Genomic DNA, 27,501 nt, shown 5'->3' with positions numbered 1-27,501 from the left:
AAAGGAGGATTCCGGCATCCCGCTATTCGTTGAGGGGCAGGGTGATGAAGATGGAGGATGGGCGAACGGAGGTCAACGCCAAGGGAGAAGGGCAGATGGGCGAAACAGAAGGGAAGAGCAGCCAGAGCTGGAGGTTGACCGGGTGGGTAACGTGATGGGGACGGAAGGAGCCAATGAAAGGGACGCGGGAAGAGTCGCCAGTTTTGACAGAAAAGAAACGGGGAGGCAAGGATGTGGCAAATAAAGGCAAGAAGTTCCACATGGAACATTCGAGGGCCTCTGTTCAGAAGGCTTCCAGCTCAACGCTTCTCAAACCCGAGCGAGCCTCAGAGGTCCCTGGAGCACTGGCTAAAACAGAGTGCTGGACCCACACAGAGCTTCTGATTTCACAGGTCTGAGGGGAGCCCCCAACTCTGCCTCTCCAGCAAGTTCCCGATGGCACTGCTGGTCCGGGGAACCACACTCTGACCACCATCACTCTAAGAGATAAACAACCCTGAAGCTTAGAGGAGATCAGGGCTGCAAACCTACAGCTGTGTGTCACCCGGGTCTAACGGTGGCAGAAAAATCAGGCAGGACACTGGTGTCTGAGACGGCAATGGACAGCCATGTGCGCTTGAACAGGCCTGTGTTACCTGTGACCCCAGGGTGCAGATCGTCACGTGCCCAAGTGATAGCCATTCTCCTTTGGTCCGGCCCTTAAGGGATTCTAAGATGTGTTGCAAATGAAGAAGAACAGATTTTATAATGTTTAATGGGCAACGGGGCACTGGCTCTTCCGATCTGGTCCCACGAACGGTATTCAAGTTGGAGATCAAGATCAAGTTCAAGATCATATTCAAGATGGTGCCACTGAGTTAACACAGGTTACAAGCAGGGGTTGTGAAATTAAAGACTCTGCTTCTTAGGAAGTAAGCAAACTGAACCCAGGTTATTTCACCTCTGACTCGGTTTCCCATTGGGCAGTCAGTCACAGCCACATGACCGGGCTTTTCAGCCGTAAGCATGCCCACTGAAGGTTTGGGCGTTCTGATGCTTCACGATTCTTGCAGTCCTAAGTCTTCTCCTCTCTGGGTGGCCTCCAGTTTCTCCCAGATTGTTCTTTTCACCTGGGAAACCATCGGGGCCACATTTGCAGAGATCCACCCTTCCCTTCCTCCAAACGATGTTAAAGATAATCCCTTATGTTCCAGGAGGCTTTACCCGAGTAGGTGGAATTATAAATGGATCTCTTCCCTCCAAATAGCACTCAACCATCCTCCTCAGAAAAGGGAACAAACAAAGTGGGAGAAGAGAAGAGACATGGCTGTCTCATCCCCTTGGCAAGGATCATCTCGAGTTCTGTCCAATCAGTGTGTCATTTTCACCGGGTATTTTTTTTTTAATTTTTTTTTAACGTTTATTTATTTTTTTGAGGCAGAGAGAGACAGAGCATGAACGGGGGAGGGTCAGAAAGAGGGAGACACAGAATTCGAAACAGGCTCCAGGCTCTGAGCCGTCAGCCCAGAGCCCGACGCGGGGCTCGAACTCACGGACCGAGAGATCATGACCTGAGCCGAAGTCGGCCGCCCAACTGACTGAGCCACCCAGGCGCCCCTTCACCGGGTATTTTGATGACGATGGTGGTGGTGGTTGGTGGAGGCCACAACAACAGAGAACCGGGTAGACAGCAAACTTCTCCCTGCTTCCCAGTTTTATCCCACAGTATGGCTCTCACCTTCTTTGTCAACCAGCCCCTCTCCACTGTTCTACTAGCCCCAGAAGGAACAGGCAACGTTTCCACCTCCCAGATTCTAGCTCCTCCCGACCACCCTACTGCAGGTGCCAGGTGCCCCCAGGGTCCAGCTTGTGACCTACCAGCCAGCTGTGAATTCCACGTGGGCATCGAAGAAGCCAGTGACCTGGCCAGTGGCCGCCTTCCAGCCCTCGATGCGAGCTCGGATCAGGCCCTCTCTTTTTTGGTTGCGTACCACCTTCACCAGCCCAGGGTAGCGCTTCTGGACGTACTCTTCCAGCGGGGCCTTCAGCTCCTCTACAAATGACAAAATGCAAGAAGGTCCATAACCGTGTCACTTCAAACGTGTGTCCAACCCGCCGTGATGCCAACAAGATCTCCAGGAAGGCTGGAGACGCGGAAGAGTTGGCACGCTGGTGATCTTAGCAGAAAAGACAACTCAGACAGCCTGAGAGTCAGAAGACATTGCCGACACCCTGACCCGGGACGGCAACGTCCTCCCAGCATCCAAGGTAGACAGCTGGACAGAATCCGCGCCTGGCTGTTACATCCTGACTGCCGCAGGCCACCAGATGTCTCTCGAGGCTTGTTTTCTCGGTGGTCTTTCCTCTTTTGGAGGCCACCATTCCTGCCCTCCTACTGTCCCCTGGGTCCTGTTTATCAACTTCTGTATGGGTTTTCCCGTTTGCACACACACACTGGCTCTTATAGGACATGGCCTGGGTGGTCCAAACCCACAGTCGCGCATCAGACGCAAAGTTAACAAGGTTGTTACTTTGGTCTTAGGATAACAAAGCAATCTTTTCCTGGTAGTGCCATGGCAGCAGGAGTAATGCTACCAGAAACTGAACGCTTTCCCTTCTGCAACAAGCAGGTGGTGGAGAGTGCTTTCTTTATATGATCTAAATTAATCCTTACCCCAACCTAGGAGGTAGCTAGATTAATTCCATTAATTCCACCTTGCCAATTAAGAAACACAATTAGGGTGGCTAACTTGTCCCAAGGTCACACACCTAGAAACGGGAGGAGCTGAGACACAGCCAAAGGTGCCTGACATCGCAGAGAGTCACCAGGTGGGGGGGGGGGGGAGGAGCTGCCTGGCAGGGGATTCAGAGACAGGCACACTGCAAGGACCCCCTCTTGGAGAGACTCATGCTGGAGGTCGCTAGCAGTCCAGATGATTCTGATGCAAATAGTCCGCAAACAATACCTTAAGAGATACAGTTACCCCTGACTTCACTCCAGAGAAACCCTAAAAGGTTGTGTTGATAGACGTCATACAGACGTCTCTCTTCCTAATTACACACGGCACCTTGGGGAGCTTAGAGCCATACTTTTGAGCACAGGTGGAGGCTGAGCTCTCTAGGTCACGGCTGTTGTTCCCCGGGAAGGATGCAGTCATGTGACCCAGGAGGAAATACAGAGCACGGGGTGTGCAGACGGATGGGAACCAGAGAGTCCCCAAGGCACAGAGACACGGAATGGGTCCTGTCAGCCAAATGCACAGATGGTGGAGACACAGGAACGATACGGGCTGAACTGTGTACCCCCCAAATTCATCTGTCAAAGCCCTAACCCCCACTTCCTCGGAATATCATCATACTTGCAGATAGGGACTTTAAAGAGCTGATTAATTTTAAGTGAGGTTGGGGGCACCTGGGTGGCTCAGTCAGTTAAGCGTCCGACTCTCGATTTCAGCTCAGGTCATGATCTCATGGTTCGTGAGATCGAGCCCCTTAGGCTCTGTGCTAACAGGGCAGACCTGCTTGGGATTCTCTCTCCGTCCCTCCCCTGCTCATACTCTCTAAAACTACATAAACACTAAAAAAAAAAAAAAAAAAAAAAGAATTTAATGAGGTTGTTAATATGGTCCTAATTCAATCTGACCGGTGTTCCTGTAAGAAGAGATTTGGAGCCACCAGGGGCCAAGCACGCAGAGGACACAGCGGGAAGGTGGCCATCTGAAAGCCAAGGGGAGAGGCCTCAGGAGACACCAGCCCTGCCCACACCTTGATCTTGGACTTGCTGCCTCCAGAAATGTGAGAAAGTAAATTTCTGTTGCTTAAGCCCCCCAGTCTGTGGTCCCTTGTCATGGAAGCCCAAGAAAACTGATACAGGGGAGTATTAGTTTGGAAAGGAGGGAAATTGGAACCCGAGTGGGGAAGGGGCAGAAACCTCTAAGGAGATATAAGGTGCACTTGGGTATTTACACTGGAGTCAGACCGTCGGGGGTTCAGAGCCTAGCGCTGCCATTTATCACCTGACTGCACCTGGGTGATTCACCCGATCCGTGCATGCCTCAATTTCCTCATCTGCACAAGGCGATGATAATCAGAGTAAGAACCTCATACGGTGGTGATAAGGAGTGAACCAGTCAATGTAGACAGAACGCCGGGGCGCCCGGTGGCCTCACTGCTTGAGCGTCTGACTCCTGATTTCGGCTCAGGTCATGATCCTGCGGTTGTTAGATCGGGCTCTGTGTCGGGATCTGCGCGGACACCGTGGAGCCTGCTTGAGACCCTCTCTTCCCTCTCCCTCTGCCCCTCCCCTGCCCATGAGTGTGCACTCTCGTCTCTCTTTGAAACAAAAAGAGAGAGAGACTGAATGCCTAGAATGATCGCTGGCATAGTGTAATTATCTGCTCAACCCTGAGTAGGTAGCCAGCGTTGGTAAGAATGTTCCCTCTTTCCATCCACATGGTGGAGAGCACATGGAGAGGTTTCAGAGCCACCCAGGGGGCCTGAGGAAGCTGCACCCAAGATGGAAAAGGGCCTCTACACTAGAACGACGGCTCTCAAAGCGGAGGGATCAGCTGGAGGGGCTGAAACGGATTGCTGAGCCCCTCCCCCACAGTTTCATTTTCAGAAGGTCAGGGGTGGGGCCTGAGTGTTTGTGTTTCTTTTCTTCTTCTTTTTTTAATATTTATTTATTTATTTATTTATTTATTTTTGAGAGAATATGTGCCCATGTGCACACACATGCATGCAAGTGAGGGAGGAGCAGAGACAGAGGGAGAGAGAGAGAATCCTACACGGGCTCCGTATTGTCAGTGCAGAGCCTGGAGCAGGGCTTGATCTCCGGGGCCCTGAGATCACGAGCCGAGCCGAAAGCAAGAATCGTATGCTTGATCAACGGGGCCCCCCGGGGGGGGGCCATGAGAATCTGTGATTCTAACAAGACCCGGGGCGGGGGGGCGGGGGTGGTGCCCATGCTGTGCTATGGGGAACCACTTTGAGAACCGCTAAGCTCAAAATGCACAGGGCTTCCTTGGTGCATGCTTGGCACATCACACACCCTCAAGAAGTTATTTATTGTTGGGGCACCTGGGCGGCACAGTCGGTTAAGCGTCTGACTCTGGGTCCGGGCTCAGGTCACGATCTCCTCATTCATGGGCTCAAGCCCCACGTCAGGCTCTGTGTTCACAGCACAGAGCCTGCTTGGGACTCCTCTCACTCTCTCCCTGCCCCTCCTCCACCCGCGCTCTCTCCCCCCTCTCTCTGTCTCTCAGTAGATAAATAAGCTTAAAAAACAAGATACTTAGCGTCGCCGTCTTCACCAACTGGTCTCACCAGTATTGCTAATATCCGTGCCGTCGCCCCAGGGTTGGGGAGGGAGCTGGTGGAGAAGCCGGGCTGTGGGGACCCTCTTCACTCACGGTAAGTGAGAGAAGATGACCAAATACATGGGACTGGGGTGCCCAAAGAGTCCTCGGCTTCTAGAAACCATCTATTGACTGAATGTTGGCTGGATCGTCCTGTCTGTTAATTACATTTCTCAGAACAAGAATTCTAGCAAGAAAGTTGGGCAGGCCATGCCTGCTTGGTTTTTCAGTCCTCGCGAGTACCGGGTGGGTGGGCAGGGGATGGAGGGACGTGCCACGGAAGGCGCTGGATCCCGCGTGGGCACCGCGCCTACAGAAAGGTATAATGGGAGACCGGCCCGTTCGCTTGGATTGGCCCACGGTGGGAGGAATTCTGGGAATCTCCGTAAGTGCAGGGAGGACGCTCTGAGCGCTGCGTGTTAAGCACCCGCTAGGAGACCCGCAGGCACGGTTACCCTTTGGCTGCCTGGGACCTCACTGTGGCTCTGCCTGGGAACGGGGTGTCCGCTCCCATACGTGCCAGTCACTGTGTCCAAATGCCGAGGGCTTTCCTCATTTGCTCAGTGGTTGTGACTACGACTCCAGGGTGGAGAGAATGACGGGACAGTGTCACTCAAGACCACTGGCTTCTACACCTCAAGGCTCCTGAGATACGGGCATTAAAAGGCTTTGAAAAGTATAGAGGGATAATGCCTCGGTACCGGCCCTAGGGCTGTTAAATGAGATGTTACATGAACACATTAATCCTTAGTAGTAGGCATTCAATAAAAGTCACTTCTAACAATAATCGGTCTATTAATATTACCGATAGAGGTCAATTTTATAACTTCCCATGACGGACAGCTTCTCTTTCTAGCTAGTCAATGTCATTTTGAAGTCTGAGGGTCGCCTACGTAGGGGTAGACACCACCCCCACTTACAAGGTTTGGGGACACGTTGTTCTAAACGCAACAGAAGTGTCGGTCTATGGGCTTTTGGGGGATCACAGCAGGATCCGGGAACAAGTGGCACTGGTCAGGCTTCTTTTCCCAGTCCCTGTACGTGGCTCTGTACTTCAGAAGGTAGTGGCTCGTGCCCTCGCTTGCCTTTAAAAATCACTTTAGACACGATCTGCTTCCCCCAGGCGCTTACGATCTAGTTAAGCACGTGCGAGATGTTCCAAAACTGACGGCATTCAGTGTGACAAGAAAAATGGAGTTGATCGCCCAAGACAAATGGCCACAGAAGGAAGTGCTACGAAGAGGGAGACAGTATTTTGGTTGGGGGTGCCCATGAAGAAGGTAGTGTTCGAGTTAAGCGGAAGGTTTGGACATGTGTGCTAACTACCCCAGGATACGTAAACACGCAGTGAAATACGGAAGCGTAGAAGCGGTCTTCTTAGGTACAGCAGAATCACTAGTGTCTGGGGGACGGGGAAGATGTCACTAATTAAAAAAGAGATAAGGAAGAAAAGTAGAACAGCCTGGGGACAGGCTGAGGTGCCGGCAGACATTCGGGTAGACTGCTGAACCAAACAAGTGACCCAGAGGTGACAAGAAAGGCACAGAGCGTAGGGGACGCAATGGTGAGATATGATGCCGTAGGAGAGACTGCAGATGCCAGGAGATGGAGCGAGGACTTGGAACAGTACGCTGGGACACATGCCCGTTAAGGAGGCAGGAAGGAGAGCTAAGGAGCAAGGCTGGCTCGAGCAGCGTCACGGGGGCGGAATCCCATCAAGGGTGGAGTTTCCAAGAAGGAAGACACGTGTACCCATTCCACAAACACATACAGGGTACCTGCACGGCTAAGGATGACACGGTTCTTATCCTCAAAGAGTAACCCTACATCCAATGTCACGAAAGTCAGATGAGAGCTGGGAATGGCCCCGAGATCTAGACAAACAGTAGGCTCCTGACGGGACCAGAGAGGAAAAGGAATTCCCTTCTGGAAACAGCTGTGCCCGGCAGGGATAGGTTCGCATCAAGAGAAGTGGATGAGCAGGGGAGCTCAGGAGAGTTCCAGAAAGACTAATCCCGGAGGAACACAGTTTTAACAGTCTGCGGCATTGGGGTGTTGAGATTCGGAAATCGCCTTAAAGCGAGAGAGCCCACAAGTCAACCCAAGTAAAACCGAGGCCCCAGGCTCACCGGGGAAGGTGACAATGCTAAGGTGACCCCAACCTGACAGTGCTAAAAAATGTCATCTCCACCACCTACGATCCTTTATCATCCTTGACAGACGAAACCACGTTTGGATATTATCCTAACGGGAAGAAAAACATTGTACACGTTATTTTTCTCACCAGCAAACGCGGAGAAAAGAAACCAAACCTCATGTCTGCGAAAATAAATGTTTGCCTTCCAGTGTTATAAAATCCACTACTAAATTGGTCCAGAGTCATTTGGGAATCTTTGTGTTTCTTAAGGTTTCAGTAAATAGCATTTGGGGAGGTCAAGAGGGAAGAAGCAGACACCGCCTGTGATCAGAAGGGACCAGAAGAGAGATAAATCTTGTTCTTACCAGTAAAAGCAGCACCTGTCATCCAGGCTTAAGGAGTACATATTGGCAACAAGAAAGTTATAAAGACTGAGAACTACAGCGGAAACATTATTACAGAGTTATATCTAGATCCCACACTTTCAGGGATATTAGAAAATAAACCATCTGTCCCGTGTCTAAGCCCTGCTCGGAAGCAAGTGTTGATCTTGCGGACCATCTCTCCCTGTTCCTGAACACCTCGGTGCCACAGAGATGTAAACCTGGAGGTGGCCAGGTGGCCCAGGGCTGGGCCACGTCTGTGCCTCTCAACCCTCACTCGGTTATTATGTCTTGGCGATGAGACTTACCGAATGTTCTAATTCTCAAGAAAATGGCGACAGGAGAATGAGTCTAAGCTTAGATGAGCGTCTCTCAAATGCTGACCTGCATCAGAATCACCAGGAGGTCTGGGGCGTGGTCCAAGAACTCGCATTTCTAACAAGTTCCCAAGGGCTATTGCTGCCACCCTCCTGATGAATACCCTTTGGGCGGCTCTGGCTTAGAGACGACCACCTCTGCAACGCTGTCCGCATGAATCCGTCCCTGTGTGTGCAACAGGACTCATCCGAACTGAGCAGAAGTCGCAGAATCCCAGGGGTGCCACCGCCCATCTCTGCCTTCCTCCCTACCTGAACCTTCTTCTCTTGCCTCATCTGAAAGACTGAGCTCCTTGAAGGTGACCTCAGTCTACACGGCAAGGGTTTGTCTTTCCAAAACTGGATCCCCATTGCCGGTCACCCCTGCGCGGAGCGACCTCACAATTACGTCAGTCCCTTGATGAGCACCTCATGTGTTCCCGGACTCTGGCCTCATTCCCATGACTCCTCTTACTATCGCTACAAGTGCCACAATTCTACCAATATTACATCTGCCACCGTCAGTGCCACTGTCACCACCACAGCCACTTATAACCAATGCATCTCCCTGCCAGCGGCTGCTGAGCTTTGGGCATGCCGCTAGCTGGCAATGCATGGGTTGCGACAGCTGTGATGAGAAAACAGCACATATGGCATGTTCCGATTAAGAGCAAAAAAACCCAAAAAGCGCTTGCCTCAAAGCCAGCCTTCCTTAGAACGGGGTCCCTACCAGGGAATCACTTGGGAGCTTGTGCACATGCGGGTCCCCAGGCACACCCGAAGAGTTTCTCATTTAGTTGGCATTCGCAGGGTTGACCAGCGCCCCAGACGGTTCTCACACGAACCCAAAACTTCTCGAAAGCACAGATGGATTCGTTTTCATTGTTTTTATGACACGAGATCGACCATTTTTGCTTGTTTTTGAAGTGTTCTATTCAGTAGCATTCTGCGCATTCACGGTGTGGTGCAACCATCACCGCTATCAGGTTCTAGAACTTTCCATGACCCCAAATGTAAACGCTGCACCCACTGGGCTGTCCCTCTCCACTTTCTATCCCCACTTCAGCTCCTGGCACCCACTAATCTGCTTTCCATCTCTAGGAATCTACCTCTTCTGGATATTTCATAAAAATGGAATCGCACAGCATGTGGCCTTTCGGTGTGCAAGCAGGAGTCAACTTGGAAGTTGGGGAAAGAGAGGTGTTTTCAGTGTGAACGTTAACACCTGGCCTCACCGAAGATCTGCTTCTGTATCTTGCTGCCAGTTTGCTTTTCCAACCCTCATTTGGGTCATCTGGCTGGAAGCGTGTTCCCAAAGCAACTCCAGGCTCCGTGAATGGGGTTCTGGCCTCTCTGAGGAGAGGGCCCAGCCCTTGGATCGGTGTCATACCCCTAGAATCCCCTGGCACCAGCCTCCTCTCCATCCCTGATGAAAACTTTCAGCTCACTGCGCTTGGGGGCATTAAGATCACTCAGGGAGAAAACACGGTCTTCAACACAGGGTTTTAGCAGCCATTAGTCACGATGCCCTACATTTCTGCAGTGTCTTTTTTTTTATGAGATTTTTAAAAATCTTGATTTATTTTTGAGAGGGGGAAGGGGCAGAGAAAGAGGGGCACAGAGGATCTGAAACAGACTCTGCGGACGGCAGCAGACTGGACGCGGGGCTCCAACCCCTGAGCCGTGAGATCGTGACCTGAGCCGAAGTCGGACGCTTAACCAACTGAGCCACCCAGGTGCCCCCAAATAAGGCATTTTTTAAAAAAATTACCTTTAAAGTTAAAAAAGGGAAGGTGGAAAAACCTGGTTGCCTGTCCTGGCTGTGAACTATATACAAGGGCTTCACGTTGGTCAAATGGAGATATTAAGTTCCAGAAACAAATCTGGGTTTTGGAGGACCTAAAGTTTGCAAAATTTGGAAGATCGTCTTTCAGGAAAAGAAAATCTCTCTTTCATACATTTTCCAAAAACACAAGGGCTTTGGGATGAACACATTGTCAGGGGGACCGAGCCAGGGAGAGGTCCCCAAACATCAGTTTCATTAGCTTCAGAGTTGAGCACGCCCTGGCCAGGCTGACTTCACGGATGCAGAGTTCCTTTTCACTAATAATTACGACTTTTCAAACATTTCAAACACTATGCTCGTCCGTATCTATAATGAAACATCTAGATGCCGAAACTGCTAAGCAAGCTGACTGAGAGAGTCAGCTAATCACGAGATGCTCCCGGGCACTATTCAGATGTGCTCACCTTGGGTTTTAACATTTATTTGTTTTCAATTTTTGCTTTAACATTTAACACTTCTTGGCACGAACGAAGTTGCATGTACTGTTGTGGCCACTTCGGCTGGATCAACTCTTTTTACCCGCATGATGACTCTGTTATTATCCCCATTTTATGAGTGGGGAAAAGGAGGCACAGAGAGGGTAAAGTCCTTACCGAAAGTCACGCAGTGACTGTAAGTGTAAGTGACATGGCCGTGCTCTCTGTCATCCTGCCTCCGATTCCTGTGGATGCGAGGCTGTGAAACCCGACGTTGTTCGTCTGCTCACATAGAATTGCACCTCACACAAGGCCGTTGAGGCTCCAGGTTTGTCCTAGAACTGGCCCTCTCTGTAACTCTGAAGCATCCATTCACTCCCTCTGGGCTTGGTACATGCATTTACCTTTCTAGGCACCTGTCCATGGATGCCGGCTGGCCCTCTCCAGAGAACGAGCCCATGGCTGATGGAGAGGCTCAAAAGGGCTGGGAGGCATCTAGAAGAACCTGCTGAACCCTGAGCTCCTCCAGACAGTCCCACCAGACCCTGAAGGGACAGCAGTGCCTCAGGGTCCCTTCTCCACTATCTCTGAAATCCTGGCCTTTACGAACAGCCATGGAGAGAAAGCGAGCATGCGAAAATGCATGCTGAAATAACACAGAAGGCAGCTATGATGTATATTTTACTCTCTGAGCAGCTCTCAGCTTTGTGACTTAAATAATGCATTTTCTGACTATGGGACGGAAGAATAAAAAAAAAAAAAAAGAGGCGGGAGCAGAAAACTTCAGCAAGAATGGAGGAGATTAAAAAGAGATGTTTTTGCTGTGTGTGAAAGCGTTTTAAAGGCTATTCCATAGCGAGATCAAAGCAAGGACCAAAGAAAGCAAAAGACGAAAAGAAGCAAGAAAAGGGATGTGAGGCACAAAATACCAAAGTGTTAAACTAAATATATCACACAGAGTTGTGCATTCATGAGAGGCGCTTTGAAAAGGAAAGCCATCCCTGATTTCAATTCCTTTGTTAAGAAATTCCTCTCCACTGCTTCTTCCATTTAAATTTCACCTTAAAAAAAAAAAAAAAAAGACAAGTAGCCCAAATGGGAAACATCATAATGCCCATAGATGGTGCCTCCAAGTTGCTGCCCCAAATTAAAACATCATTCTCCTACCTTGCCCCATCAAAAGGCAGTCGAAAGTCTGGTATTTGCAGCTGATTCTAATAATAACGTGTGAATTTAAGCGATAAAATTTGTCTACAGGCTGGAGTGTGTTTTTCTTTCATTATGTTTCTTATTTACTGTGATATTGATTCTGAATGCTCTGAAGCCGGCAAAAATTTTTCCTTGAAATAGCAAAAGTCACCATCATTAAGGGCAGGGGTGGGGCGGGGGGGGGGGGGGGGAGAGCAAAACAGAACACAAGAAACACGAAGCCTTGGAGACAACGGGGTCACATCTTGGCGCTTGGTCACTTCGAGTTTTCTTTAAATGCTATTGGCAAGCCCAGGAATGCAATAACTTAGAGCAAGGCATCGGGTCAGCCCCCTCTTCCCTAGCATTTGGGGACTCTGCATTCAGAGCCCTGAATGCTCCAAGGTCAACGGCAGCGCAGATCCCACGCCCAAGGAAGACGCTCGTGCGTGCTCACAAAACAACGGCGCGTGTTGAAGCGTCACGTAGCACGACAGTGTTCCTGTAAATAGCTTTTGTTAGGGTCCCGAAGGCCTGCAGAACCTCGTGTGTCTCTGCTAACCCAGGTGACCATCCAAATGTAGACTACAGGCACGGACCGGGCAGAACAGATATGAGCTGGACTACTGCACAGGAGCATGCTGGCGACACAGGGCAGGGATGTTTTGATGTGGAAAACGAATGAAAACGGCAAGGTCTCGCGAAGAGGGAGTGCTGTGGGGCCGGACGTATTTGTGTTGCATTTACACCGAGCCAGGGGCACCTGGGGAGGCAGGGCCACGCCTGGTCAGAAGCACTCATCTTGAGCTGCCGAATGACACCCACTCTGCATTTGTACATCCCTCGGGGGTGAACTACTGGCAGCTGGTTGTCCTCTCTCGTGCGTGAGAAGAGCAGGAAACCGGTGGCCAGTCAGGACCTACCCTCATGACTCTGAAGGCAGCCATCTTGCCATAAGGACATAAGGGCGAGAGTAAGTAAAGGGTTTGCTCTAGGCTCTCTGCTGGTCTTGGTCACGGGCCTTTCCAGACCCCGTAGCATAGCCTGAGACCAGAGCAAGCAGACCAGAGCTTGGGGCTAAAGTAATCTACAGACACTCGTGTCAATGCCAACTCAAGTACCCAGCTCATTTTTCCAATAAAATATGGTCAAAGCTGAACACTGCTCTTGGAGGAACAAAGGTGAAAGTGATTTTATTTGGTCGTCCTGACAACTATTTCAACCATCCCTGGGCTTCCTTGCTCCACATCTCCACCTGTCCCACCTCTATCCTGGCGGATCCCCAACCCGGGCTGGGCTATTCAAGCAGCCCTTGGCATCCCTCTTGCTCTGAGGCTGCATAGCATTGCTGGAGAAATCAACACTCTCCTTCCTTAATCCTGTGGCTCGGTGAGGCTCTCAATATCTGAGATGCCCTCTCTCTGAAACTCCAGTCCACCCATCAGTTCTCACACGTCAAATCCCATCTACACCCTTCCCTCTGTGTGCCCCAAGCTTCCCTGCCTCTATTTGAGAACGTCTCCCCACTGTATCTTCTTCCTATTTCCATATGTCCTAAATCTCTCTGGGGACGGCCAGTCATTCGCAAACACTTTTAAATGCCTGGGGCTGACTGGCCCCTAGCCCAACCTCACTCTTATCACTGGGATGCGTCGGACCCTCCAGCATTCTTACTGGGTTCCTATCAGTGTGAACCCAAAGTCTGACCACAAGGCAAACATTTCAACACATATTCTAGATAACTTCTGGTTCTTGTAGAGTGCAACTATCCCCTTTGGCACTACAGTCAGGACACCAAGGTTGAAACAGAATCTTCTCCTCCACGGGAGGCTGGGTTGGAAGACCAAGAGTTAATCGGATTTTGCACCGAGGGGATGTCACCCAAATGGAATAAATGACCAAAAGAGCTCGTTTGAACCTGCAGGCATCATAAGACTCAGCAGTTGTGTTCTTGGGCACCGAGACGAATATTGCTTTTCGTACAAACATCTGTACGCAAACACTGATAGCAACTTTATTTGCGAAAACCCCCAAACTGAGACAACCCAAGTGTCCTCCGACGGGCCAGGGGTCAAACAGACTGTGGTGAAGCCGTATCATGGAACTCTGTGCAGAAGTCAAAAGGAATGAACTCACTGCACCCCGCAACGTGGACAGATCTCGGGGGACTCATGCGGCGTGTACAAAGCCAATCACGAAGATTCGATACCGTACGGCTCAACCGAGGGAACAGTCTTGCAACAGCAAAACTATAGGCTGGAGAACAGATCAGTGGTTGTCAGGGGTATCGAAGGAGAGCGTCGGGGAGCGTTGAGGTGCCAGGACAGCTCTGTACCTTAATTGTGTTTGGTTATAGGAATCCACACCTGTGATAAAACTGCACAGAACTGTCTCCACACACACGCACCAACACAGACACACGCGTGTTCAACTGGTGAAATCAGACTAAGCTCTGCGGATGGTACCCAAGTCAGCCCACTTGTTATAAGCCTCCACTAGAGCTCTGCAAGATGGTAACCATTGGGAGAAACTGAGTGGAGACACATAAGACTTCTCATACATTGTTGCAACCTCTTGGGAATGTATAGTTGTTTCAGAATAGCGAGGGGTTTTTGTCTTAGTAGTGAATTTTAAATCCAGTTAGGGGGCGCCTGGGTGGCTCAGTCGGTTGAGCGTCCGACTTCAGCCCAGGTCATGATCTCGTGGTCCGTGGGTTTGAGCCCTGCATCGGGCTCTGTGCTGACAGCTCGGAGCCCAGAGCCTGTTTCAGATTCTGGGTCTCCCTCTCTCTCTGACCCTCCCCTGTTCATGCTCTGTCTCTCTCTGTCTCAAAAATAAATAAACATTAAAAAAAAAATTTTTTTTTAAGCCAGTTAGACTATGAAGCTTTCACTGGGGTTCTTTCACGATCTCCAGTGTAAAGACACACAAACTCTCTTTTTTAAATTTTTTAATGTTTATTTTTTGGGGGGGGAGGGGCAGAGAGCGAGGGAGACACAGAATCCGAAGCAGGCTCCAGGCGATGAGCTGTCAGCACGGAGCCCGACGCGGGGCTCGAACTCACGAACTGTGAGATCATGACCTGAGCTGAAGTCGGATGCTCAACCCAATGAACCACCCAGGTGCCCCTACACTCTCTTTCTTAATCTTTCCCCCTCATGGCCTGAAAATACATGAGGGGAAATGTAAATACACAACCTAGTTGTGATTACAGACCCACAGAGCAAACGCCGTCATACTGCGGTGATCTGGTAGGGGACAAAACCAAGCATTGTTTCTGATTAGGAAGGCTCTTTACAGGCAAGGGGAAAGGCAGGTGACGTTCCAATAAGGAAGCCTGGCCCAGCACGGGGCATGGAGTTGCGTGATAACAAGTTGTTTGACTCAGAGCCTCCACCACACAGGGGAAACCGTTATCTTCCAGAAACACAGGACTCCTCCTATCCCCGCAGTTATAAACCAGGAAGAAAAGCAAACAATGCCGTCGCGCCGTCTCCAAAATCCCTTCTGGAAGTCCGGAGGGTGTAAGCTTCCAGGCAGAAAAGTTTTCTAACTCGAACCACCCTGCTTTCACCCTCTGAATGCGCCACCCAAGAGAAGAGCCTGACCGGGTGGGCTCGTCCCCCAGGGAAGGAGTAGGGACCAGGTGGACAACCGTCCTGATCAGCAAGAGATGATTCCCGGAGACGAGTGCTTTCTGAGACCTAAACCACAAGAACCAGAGCATCGAAGCCCAAACACGCACAGCAACGCCGAATGCCGAACCTCCCAGGATGATGTCAGAGGAAGTACAAAAAAGAAAGCTTCGCGCTCGTGCAGTAACTGAACATATTCAGCAATCGCTGTAACTCAGCAGCGTGCGGGGGCCCTGGGAAGGCAGCACAGAAGGAGCTGTGGTTCTTGCCCTCAAGGGTCTGACCGTCCAGAGATGGGCAAATACGCAAAAGCAAGGCGGCAGGCCAAGTGGGGGGCCAAACCCCACAGTGATGCCCGGGGCAGCAGAGGCGAAAGGCCCCGAACCCTGCCGCAGCTGGGAAGTCCGGGAAGGCTTCCCAGGGGAGGTAACCCAGAAGAGTGTCCAAGAGTGATCTGGAGCTGGCAAATCCAATAGCCCCGCGAGCACCCTCAGTGGGAACATCCTTTGTCATACCTCCCGGGACCTGCACTGTGGGCTTTTGCGAGGATTAACTCTAAAGCTGACAGTTTAAACCCTGCCTCAAAGCCACTGCTCTCCCCAAAGTACTGCTTTTTCCTCCACATGCTATTGCTTAAGAGCAAAGAAGGTAATGAGGGAAGTTTTTAAAAAGTAGCTGAAAACTAGGGAGAAGACCTCTTTGAAAATGCATTAAGGATTATGGCAGTAGAAATGAAGAAGACTCTAATGTTCTTTTAATATTATTTTATTCCAGTACTATTTTAAGCCACTTCTGGAGAGAGAGAAGGAGAAGGGGGCGGGGAGAAGGGTAGAGGGAGAGAGATTCTCAAGCAGGTTCCACGCCCAGGGCAGAGCCCAAGGTGGGGCTCAATCCCACGACCCTGGGATCATGCCCTAAACCAAAGTCAAGAGCCGGACACTTAACCCCCTGAGCCACCCAGGTGCCCCACCATTAATACTATTTTGATGGTTGAAGTTACCCCTCATCTGAGTTTGGAAGGCACAATGAACTTCCACAGGAATTTGCACCTGACATATCCAAAAAGGTGAACTTAGTCCCCCTCCCATACCCACCACTTCTGCCATATCCTTTCAGTGTTCATTTATTTTTGAGAGAGACAGAGCATGAGTGGGGGAGGGGCAGAGAGAGAAGGAGGCACAGAATCGGAAGCAGGCCCCAGGCTCTGAGCTGTCAGCACAGAGCCCCATGCGGGGCTCGAACTCACAGACCGCGAGATCATGACCTGAGCCAAAGTCAGACGCTTAACTGACTGAGCCACCCAGGCGCCCCTACGTTCCCCCTCTTAATGAGTAGCACCAATACCCATCCTGTGGCAACAGCCCTCCACAACTCCTCCCTCCTCTTCCCCCTCTTCCAAAACCAATCAGTCCTCATGTGATTCAGCCGCCATGTTTCCACATCTGAAATATGATAGCATATGAAAATAGGAAATCTCAAATCGGTGCTTAAAGGATAGAGTGTTAAATAAATTGAGATAAGCACGTGTTGAGACCAGGGTCTCCAGGCTGAAACTCTTATACCTGAACACGAAAATGTGTAATCCACGGAATTGATTTTGAAAAAAAAACAAAACGATTTACCTGTAAGAAAATATGCATGAATATTTGCGCCCCCTGAGGATGATGAGTAACTTTCTCAGGGTGTCACTAAAAGAAAAGACTAATGGATCTATGTAGAAATGTATAATTTATATTTGTATTAAAAAATACAATAAACAAATTAAAGTCAAAAGCACAGGTTGGGGAGAAACGCCCGTCAGATGACTGTGAAAGAAGTTTACTTAATATCTATAAAGTTCTCACAATTCAGTAAAGCGAAGACAAATTCTCCAGGAGAAAAAGAAATGAGGGGTCATCAACTGGCAAATCTCTATCAAAATAAAGACAATTAACCATTTGAAAAAGTTCCCATCATCACTAGGGTTAAAAAAAAACGTAGATTTAAAAGTATGTCATTTTTCACTCATCAGAACCGTAAAGACAAAAAAGAAATGATGAATCAGTGTCGATGAGAATGCAGAGAAAAAGACACTTTGATATCCTTCTCGTGGGACAGACCACATATCTGGAGAGCAATTTATCAATCCATTTTAAAAGTTCTTAAAAACTGGGGTGCCTGGGTGGCTCAGTGGGTTAAGCGTCCGACTTCGGCTCAGGTCACGATCTCACCGTCCGTGAGTTTGAGCCTCTCGTCGGGGTCTATACTGACAGCTCGGAGCCTGGAGCCTGCTTCAGATTCTGTGTCTCCCTCTCTCTCTGCCCCCTCCCTCACGCTCTGTCTCTCTCTGACTCTTAAAAATGAACAAACGTTACATTTTTTTTAATTATTAAAAATTAATACAGAATTTGGGGGGGGGAGATGAATTTACCTCACGAATGTGACATGCTTCCCTGAAGCATAAACCCCGAAAACACTGATTTCTTTTTTAATATGAAAGAAACCCACACATGCTTTCCCAGGGTCAGAGAAAACACAAGAGGAGACACCAGCCACAATACCGGGGAAGCTGGAAAGTGGTAGAAAGTGCGCTGAGAGATGTCTAGCAGCCGACCTCCAGCTACCATGGGAAACACTGAGAAACCAATTCAACATACACCGGAGAATCCTCGAGAGATAATGAAGCCAGCCGCACCGGGTACCTCTTGAACTGGGGGTGACTAAACTGGGGAAACAGAAGTGAGGGGCACCAGAAGGAAGGCCATTCGAAAGGAAACTGATCACTAGATCCCCGTCCCTACCCTGTGCTCCAGCCCCTGCGACCCTCTACTGTCAAAACTGGTGGCGATCCTGAGCAGACAGCAGGCTCACCAGACCTCGGCGGGGGGCCTCAGCTCGGGGAGACAGAAACCAAACAGCAAAGAGCAAAAACCGTGTAGAACCAGACTGTGCAGGGAGAAAAACCGAAAACCAAAACAAAAGACGAAATATTATTAATATCCTCCAGGGGATAGGAAAACATATTGCTTCTATTAAATAAGAACAATATGCTATAAAAAGGAACTCTCAGAGAATAAAAATGGGCACTTGGAAGTAAAATCATGATGGCAGAGATAAAAAAAAAACTGACTAGAAGGGAAGGAAGATAAAACTCAAGAGAGAGCAAACAAAGCTGGGCAAAAATATAAGGAAAGATAAGGTGGCAGAGAAAAAATAAGAAAATTAAAGGCTCCACCCAAGAGGCTTACTAATGGAATAGTGGGAGACGCTGAAATAGAGAAATGAGGAAAATGGGGAGGGATTATCAATGGAATGTTCCAAGAAATTTTCCGAAAACTGACAGACATTAGATTCCAGATTGAAGCCACTAAACTGACCCACACTAAGGCTCATCATCGTGGATTTCAAAACTCTGGGGACAAAATGGAAGATTCCACCAGCTTCCAGAAAGGAGAACACACACACGCGCGCGCGCGCACACACACGCACACACACACACACACACACACACACACACACGCGATCAGAAATCGGAATGCCTTTGGCTCCTTTACGAAACATTGAAAAAAGATAATGAAGCCAAAACATCAAAATCTGAAAGAAGGGAATATCTGCCTCAACCAGGCCATCGATCACACAGAAAATGAGGATAAAGCTTTCTTCAGACACGGATGATCTCAAAAGACTTTATCTTCCTCGTAGTCCCTTAATGAGGCTCCTAGCTGTTATGTTGCACCAAAATAAGCACGTAAACCAAGAAAAGAGAAAAGCCTGGAATTTAGCATAGGAGAGGGGGCAAAGGAGGTCCCCAGGAGGATGGTGAGGGGGGATCCAAGGTGACAATGACCTATAGCCACTGCAGCCAACTGTCCACAGCGGGGCAGCGGGACTTGAGGCGGACACATGGCGAGTTGCCACTACTCTTGCTTCTGCAAACTCCCCTCATTTTCGACTGAGGATAGATTGCTTGAATGAGCCCAGAACTTTCAATATGAATTGATAAATTGTTCAGATATGCGGTTCTGTCCCATGAGAAGGATATGAGAGTCTTTTTTCTCTGTATCCTCACCGACACGGACTCTTACTAATCTTTGTCATCTTTGCTGCTCTGATGAGTCAAATGATGTCTGAATGAGGATAGATTGTCCCCATTCTTCCCTATAATGGGATATTCTGACCACAGGCTGACATAGTCTGTGCTCTCTCTCGCCATGCCCGCTGCCTGGATCAGCGGAGGACATTCATTTCATCCCCCAGACGTGGTCTGCTTCGACCTCCTTCTAAGAGTAGGCAATGCGCCTTGATGAGGTCGCCGGCAGAAAACACAGAGCAGCCATTCCTTCGGTCCCGATTTTTGCCTTATCCCCAGCACTGGTGCACACAACAGCCTGCCAGATGTCCCCACAAGGGTGTGTCCTGTGTTTCCCTGAGCTCGCTCGTGACTTAACTGTCTTCTCCAGAAGAAGCCTTTGTAAACAATTAAGATAGTACACAGGTCAGTACTCTCGTTCTTGACATGATAGGATATCAGGCATTTTGTAAAAAGTGCACAAAAAGAATAAAGGAGCCAGGAAAACTAAGCAAAAAATAAATAAATAAAAGGCATCCAGATTGGAAAGTAAGAAGTAAAATTGTCACTACTTGAAGGTGACGTGACATTACAGGCAGAAAGCTCTGAAGAATACACACACACACACACACACACACACACACACACACAATCAGAGCTAAGAAACAAGTTTAGCAACGTAGAAGAATACAAGATCAATATACAAAAATCAGCTGCATGTCTATACGCGAGCAGTGAGTAGTCCAAAAATGAAATAAAGAAAGCAATGCTACTTACAATTCTACTTACAATTCAACATCAAAAATAATAAAATATCTAGGAATAAATTTAGACAAAGAAAGCAAGACTTGTAGGGGAGCCTTGGTGGCTCAGTCAGTTAAGCATCCGACTCTTGATTGTGGCTCTGGTCATGATCTCAGAGTTGTGGGTTCGAGCCCTGCATCAGGATCCACGCTCAGCAGGATTGGGATTCTCTCTCCTTCTCACTCTGCCCCCTCTCCTTCATGCATATGTGTGTGCTCTCTCGCTCTCTCTCAAAATAAATAAATAAACATTTTAAAAAAAAAAAAAACAGAAGGGAAGACTTTCATATTGAAAACTATAAAACATTGTTTAAAGAAATTAAAGAAGATCTAAATAAATAGAAAGACCCTCCATGTCATGGTAATCTCTACACCCAACATGGGGCTCCAAATCACAACCCCAAGATCAAGAGTTCGCACACTCTGCTGACTTAGCCAGCCAGGTACCAAAGACATTCCATGTCATGGATTGGAAGTATTAATATTGCTAAGATGACAATACTTTTCAAATTGACCTATAGATCCAATGCAAAATCCCTGACAAAATTCCAACTGCCTTTTTGAAGCAATGGACAAGCGTGTCATATGTCCCACGTGGGACCCAGAATTCACACGTCAACACGTGGGACCCAGAATGGACAAAACAATCCTGAAAAAGAAGAATAAGTTTGGAAGACTCACTTCCTGATTCTTAAAACTTGCTATAAAGGAAGAGTTATAAAGACAAGGCGGTACTCACACAGGGATAGACACATAAATCAATGACATAGGATTTAAAGTCCAAAAATAAACCCTTACACTTACAAGGCAATTTATTTTTGACATGGATGCCATGACCATTCAATGGGAAAAAGAACAGTTTCTTCAACAAATGGTACTGGGACAACTGAATATCCTCATGGGACAAAAAAAATAATAATAATAATTTGGACCCCTACCTCAAACCATACACAAACATGAATTCACAATGGATATGGAGCTACTTGTAGGAGCTAAAACTCCAAGACACTTAGAAGAGAATATAGGTGTAAATCTTTGTGACCTTGGACTAGGCAATGGTTTCCTAGATATGACACCAAAAGCTCAAGCACCCAAAGAAAAAAATAAAAAACTTGACTTTCATGACCATGAAAAGCTTTTGTGCATCAGAGGACACTATCAATAAAGAGAAAAGACAATCCACAGAACGGAAGGAAATATCTGCAAATACATTTGCAAAATTACGTACAGAATATATTTGATAAGAGTGTGTGCCCAGAAGACATAAGCAATTACAACTCAACACTAAGAAGACAACCCATTTTAAAAATCGGCAAAAGGGGGCGCGAGGGTGGCTCAGTTGGTTAAGCGTTCCACTTCGGCTCAGATCATGATCTCAAAGTTCATGAGTTCGAGCCCTCGTCGGGCTCTGTGCTGACAGCTCGGAGTCTGGAGCCTGCTTCAGATTCTGTGTCTCCCTTTCTCTCTCTGCCCTTCCCCCACTCGCACTCTCTCTCTCACTCAAAAATAAATAAACGTTCAAAAAATAATAAATAAACAAACAAACAAATAAATAAATAAAATTCAAGTTGACAAAAGATTTCAATAGACATTTATCCAAATAAGACAGACTAATGGGGGTGCCTGGGTGGCTTAGTTGGTTGAGCATCCTACTTCGGCTTAGGTCATGATCTCACGGTTTGTGGGTTCAAGCCCTGCGTCGGGCTCTGTGCTGACAGCTCAGAGCCTGGAGCCTGCTTCGGACCCTGTGTCTCATTCTCTCTCTGCTCCTCCCCCACTTGTGCTCTGTCTCTCAAAAATAAATAAAAGTAAAAAAAAAAATTAAAAAGAAAGACAGACTAATGGCAAGCAAGCACATGAAAAGATGCTCAAAATAATCAGTCATTAGAGAAATGCAAATAAAACCATGAGATACCACCTTACACGCACCACGGTGGCCTTTGTGTGTGTGTTTTTTTTTTTAAGGAAAATAACAAATATTGAGGATGTGGCGAAACTGGGACCTCATACATTGCCAGTAGGAATGCAAAATGGTGCCGCTCCTGCGAAAAACCGTGTCGTTGGGGAAAACAGTCTGATGGCTTCTCAAGATATGAACCGTGGAATTATCACAGGACCCAACGATTCCACTCCTAGGTAGGTACCCAAGAGAACTGAAAACATTCCACACGACAACTTTTACATGAACGTTCCTAGCAGTATTATTCGTAACAACCAAAAAGCAGGAACGCCCCACCTATCCATCAACGGAAGAATAAAGAAAGGTCATGTGCTACCTCCACACAACCAAATGTCGCTGAGCCACAAAAAGAAATGACGTAAATCCATGCCACCACATGATGAACTTGGGTGACAGTACGTTGCACGAAAACAAGACAGACACCACAAGCTACAGGCTGTACATTTCATTGATAGCAAATGTCCAGGAGAGGCAAATTCATAGAGACAGAAATACTTCGTGGTTGCCCCAGGATTTGGGAGAGATGGCTAAACAGGTCCAGGATCTCTTCAGGGGGGACAATGAAAATATTCCGGAATTAGATCGTGGTTACAGTTGCAAAACGTCGTGAATACACTGAAAGCCACTGAACTATACACACTTCATAAGGGTGTATTTGATGTTATGTGAATTCTATCTCAATTAGAAGTAAGGGACAAGAGAGACACCTGGAGGGTTCAGTCGTTAAGCATCCAACTCTTGATTTCGGCTCAGGTCACGATCTCACGGTTCGTGGGCTTGAGCCCCGCGTGGGGCTCTGCGCTGACAGCTCAGAGCCTGTTTGGGATTCTCTCTCTCCCTCTCTCTCTGCTCCTCCCCCACTTGCACTCTCTATCTCAAAAATAAATAAACTTTTAAAAAAAGTAAGGGATGGGGCGCCTGGGTGGCGCAGTCGGTTAAGCGTCCGACTTCAGCCAGGTCACGATCTCGCGGTCCGTGAGTTCGAGCCCCGCGTCGGGCTCTGGGCTGATGGCTCAGAGCCTGGAGCCTGTTTCCGATTCTGTGTCTCCCTCTCTCTCTGCCCCTCCTCCGTTCATGCTCTGTCTCTCTCTGTCCCAAAAATAAATAAACGTTTAAAAAAAAAATAAAATAAAAATAAAAATAAAAAAATAAAAAAAGTAAGGGAAAATCATAAAGGATGACCATGGCGGGGTGTGGCAAGAGTGATGATTGATAGAATTCCGTGCACCTGAATTCCCTCAGCCTCAACCCCTCAAACAAAGATCAAAGCGGGAAAATGCTGATGATCTGAACAAAGACCAGTGGCTTGGGACACGGCCAGGCGGGATCACGCTCAAGAGGGACTAAGCAGATGCTGAGAAACAGAGCAGAAAGAGAATGAAAAGCCTTCTGGTCTTTGGTGACGAGGTAAAGCCCTTCACTGACAGGAGATAACGAGAAGCAGTTCCGGGAGGCCGAGAGGAGAATGCTAAGTTAGTCATAGGACAGACTGAGCTTACGGTTCAGAGGGACCCTGGCCCTTGAGGAGAGAGAGGACGCAGGTCTGGAGCTCAGGGGAGAGGCTGAATTGCTCTGCGCTGCAGGGATGGATCTGGAGACCATTCACCATGTGCCCATGGGAGGAAGCGCCCCACGTGTCCCGACGCTGAGAATCATGAGTGATCCCCTCGAAGCAGGGAGCCGAGGCAGAGAAGACAGCGGTGCCGGGGTCTCAGGAGGAGACAAGTGCCAGGAAGGAAGCCACCAACAATGTCAGACGTGGCCGGATCAGAGCAGGAAAGTGCCCGCTGGACTGGGTGCACCGCGATCACTGGTGAATTTTGCCCGAGGGATTTCGGTTTAATGTACAGGAGCACAAAGAATTGCATCTTACTTGGGTTTAACTTGGGTCAACATCAGTACTCAAGCCGAATGAAACAAATGTAAAAACAAACCTAACAAGTGAAAGACCCTGACTTACCTGTACACACAGGTCCTGAGCCTTCTGGCTTTATTCACACACTCCCTGGACCAGGTGGTTTTTCTTTCTTTCTTTCCTTCCTTCCTTCCTTCCTTCCTCCCTCCCTCCCTCTCTCCCTTCCTTCCATCTCTCTCTCTCCTTTTTCCTTTCTTCCTCTGTTTTCTTTCTTTCTTTCTTTCTTTCTTTCTTTCTTTCTTTTTTTTTTTTTTTCCTGATAAAGCTTGGTTTTCCTTTAATGGATATGATAACATACATATAACATGTGGGATTCTAGTTCCCACCTGAGCCAGGCATGACCAGCTTGAGAATGGACCACTCTACCCTCATGAAAATGATGTCTGCAGATCTTTTTTAATAAAAAGAGAGCTATGATGCTTCACAGTTCGGGGGGGGGGGGGGGAAAACAGGATGAATATTGTTTTTACTATAGGATCTTAACTATGTAACACCTGCATTAAAAAAAAGAAGGGAGTGGGGTGCCTGGGTGGCTCAGTTGATTAAGTGTCCGACTGCGGTTCAGGTCATGATCTCGTGGTCCGTGGGTTCAAGCCCCACGTCGGGCTCTGTGCTGACAGCTCAGAGCCTGGAGCCTGCTTTGGATTCTGTGTCTCCCCCTCTGTCTCTCTGCCCCTTCCCCACTCACACTCTGTCTCTCTCTCAAAAATAAATAAACATTAAAAAAAATTTTTTTTAAAAGAAAGGGAGGGGGAACCCTTGGCTGGCTCAGTTGGTTGAGCATCAGACTTTTGATTTTGGCTCAGGTCATGATCCCAGGGTCGTAAGATCAAGCCCCATGTCAGGCTCTGCACTGAGCATGCAGCCTGCTTGAGATCTCTCTCTCTCTCTCTCCCTCTCTCTCTCAAATAAAAAAAAATTTTTAAGAAGGGGAGAACAGGGGGGAATGAACAGTTGCCTTCAGTTACTCTCTGCGGTATTTGTATTTTCCAGTTACCTTTTGATACATTCAAAGTTTCCTACAAAGAGAGCACACATTACTTTTAAGATCGGAAAATACAGTAAGGCTGGGGAAAAATGGTTTAATCAAACTTGAGCAGAAGGTAAGCAGGGATAACAATATTAAGATTAGATGAACTAAATTCGAGGCAAGGAAAAAAGTATGCTTTTAAGATAAAAGGAGTATTACATCAGGGTGATAGCCACCGCTAACGATGAAACCACACAGACACAAATCTACAGTTACCAAAGAAACTGACAACGAGATACAGAAATCAAGCATTATTAGGGACATGGGAAGGAAAAGTCATCGTAGGAGGAGATTTGAAAACACCATCATCAAAAAGCCTTAAGAAAATAAACTCGTAGTCTATCTAAATACACAAAATTGATGTCTGGCAGGAATTCAATTCCATGATTACAGTGTGTGTGGGGGGGGTCTTTTCAAGTGTATATAGAACATTTACAAAACTCGATAATACCAGTCACAAAGAAAATCTCAACAGAGAAAAAAAATGTTAAGTCCCTCTTGCAGTTAAAGAGAAGGTATTTCTAGCCTGGAGAAAATACAGAAGCTAGAAGGAAGGACAGAAAGGGGGAAAGAGTGTTAATATAGTCTCCTCCTGGTCCACCGGGATTTGCAGGGTGGGTGGGGGGACAGAGGGGGATGAATGGGAATTAACTTGATGATCAGGCTGGACCGAATATCTCTCCCACCCCGTTTCTCACCCACTGAACAGCTCTATTTAAATGCGAACCCCTGAGATGGTAACTCGGTGGTTCTCAACTGTGTGGTTCCTGTAGGGGCAGGATCAGCACCTCCTGGGAATTTGTAAGAAATGCACATTCTCAGCCCTACTCCAGACCTCCTGGAGCAGAATTGCCTCCAGGGTGGGGCTCCAGGAGGTTCTGAGGGGAAAGCCGAAGAAGGTGCCTAAGTACCCCGGGAGCAGCCTGGCTCAGAAGAGGAGTGGGCTTTATACCCCTGGCTCCCGGAGTCCCCCAAGTGGGATTAAGCTGCCTCAGCCACAGGGGCCACCTGCATATCACGCCCTTCCTGTCCTACTTCCCCCGAGCCCCTCGAGGTGTTCTCTCCCCCTCGCAAATCAACTGACACACTCAAATCTTTGTCTCAGGGTCTGCTCCTGGGGGAGCCCAAACTAAGACGCCCACCAGAGACTGGAGTTTCTATTCTGGTTGAGATGAGCTTGGACCCCCATTTCTCTCTGGTTGAGCTCCGCCAAGATCTCCTCAGGGGAGGGAGCCCCACTGGCCGTGGGTCCTCACCCCAATGCCGTCCGGCACCTGCTTTCTCTGGGTGTGCGAGCTCTTCTCTGCCCCGCCTCCTGCCACAAGGCCACTTAGCCCCCCCCCCCCCACTTGCCCTTTGCAAGCCTCGTTCATGTTTGTCACTCACTCCCAGGCTGGGTGAGACTCACCGAGGGCCGATGCCAGACGGGCCCTGAGAAACCCCGTCCTAACCAGCACCGTGGGAGGCCAGTTGTGCAAGACGGGGAGGTATCACGTGCTACGTGCTGGGTGGGTAGGGGAATGGGTGCTGGGGGAGCACCCAGCTAGGGCCGTAGGACGGCAGCAAAGGATTCTCTGAGCAGGGCACCCACAGGGGACACCTGGGGAACAAGTGGGTGGGACTCAGCCACCAAATGGAGGGAAGGAGGATCAGGGATGCCCTCTGCTGATGCAAGGGGTCCACGGTGGGCACGGGGCATGCCGCGAGGGGCTCTGGGAGCCACGTCAGGGAGACAGGCTTCGCCAGATGGCTTAGAGGCTCCAAGGAACTGAACGCGCCACGCTCTCACAAGAAGACCGCCAGGGCCAGTGTTAGCAGAATCTACACCTGGAGGAATGGCCAGAGGTAAAAAGAGATGTGAAAAATACAGCCAGTGACCCCTCCGTCCTCCAACTCTGGAGGCCTTGGAGAATGCGGTACCCGACTGGCATATTGCTGGGCCCAGGTGCACGGGAGCCCTTCGGGGGCCCAGCCAGCCAGTTCAGAAGGGGCAGGGGGACTTCAGTGCCCGGGCCAATGACGTGGCTCAGCCCTGAGCTCCCAGAGATAGCCGGGTGCCACACGGCACCCGTGGCATCGTCCTGGCTCCTGTTCACCCTCTCCTAGCCCGGGAGCACACGCGGGGTAATCTTTCTCCTTCTCTACCCAGCACGCTGAGAGCCAGGGCTTTAGCCTGCCCTAGTCCTCCCGTGGCTCAAAAGATAAGCCTCCTTGGCCTTCAGCGCGCACCCTGGCTGGCTCTCTCCTGTGGCATCAGCTGGTGGGGGTTTCTCCCCGCGGCGAGCACAGCGCATTACCTTAGGCCAGGAGCCAACACAAGGGCGCAGTTAGCAAGACCCATCCGCCGCCACTTGGACACCAGGCCTCCCCCTGACCCGCCTCCAGGGACCCCGGAGGATTTTTGTTCCTGCTGCCCAATACCTGCCTGTTTTATATATATATATATAT

The 27,501-nt window shown here is 48.9% G+C and overlaps 1 protein-coding gene across 1 annotated transcript in view; it reads right to left on the bottom strand.

The window, feature by feature from the left end:
* Positions 1-27,501, bottom strand: part of GALNT17 (polypeptide N-acetylgalactosaminyltransferase 17) — a 445,375-nt gene that overhangs the window by 212,326 nt on the left and 205,548 nt on the right. The window contains exon 4 of the mRNA XM_040456200.1: positions 1,858-2,032. Coding sequence (XP_040312134.1) covers positions 1,858-2,032 — 175 coding nt within the window. The remainder of the gene's footprint in view (positions 1-1,857; positions 2,033-27,501) is intronic.

The sequence above is a fragment of the Herpailurus yagouaroundi genome, unplaced genomic scaffold (genome assembly GCF_014898765.1).
Source record: "Herpailurus yagouaroundi ecotype Mexico unplaced genomic scaffold, PumYag 216, whole genome shotgun sequence".
NCBI lineage: Eukaryota > Metazoa > Chordata > Mammalia > Carnivora > Felidae > Herpailurus > Herpailurus yagouaroundi.
Note: the sequence above shows the minus strand (reverse complement) of the source record. Positions and strands in the feature narration are given on the sequence as shown.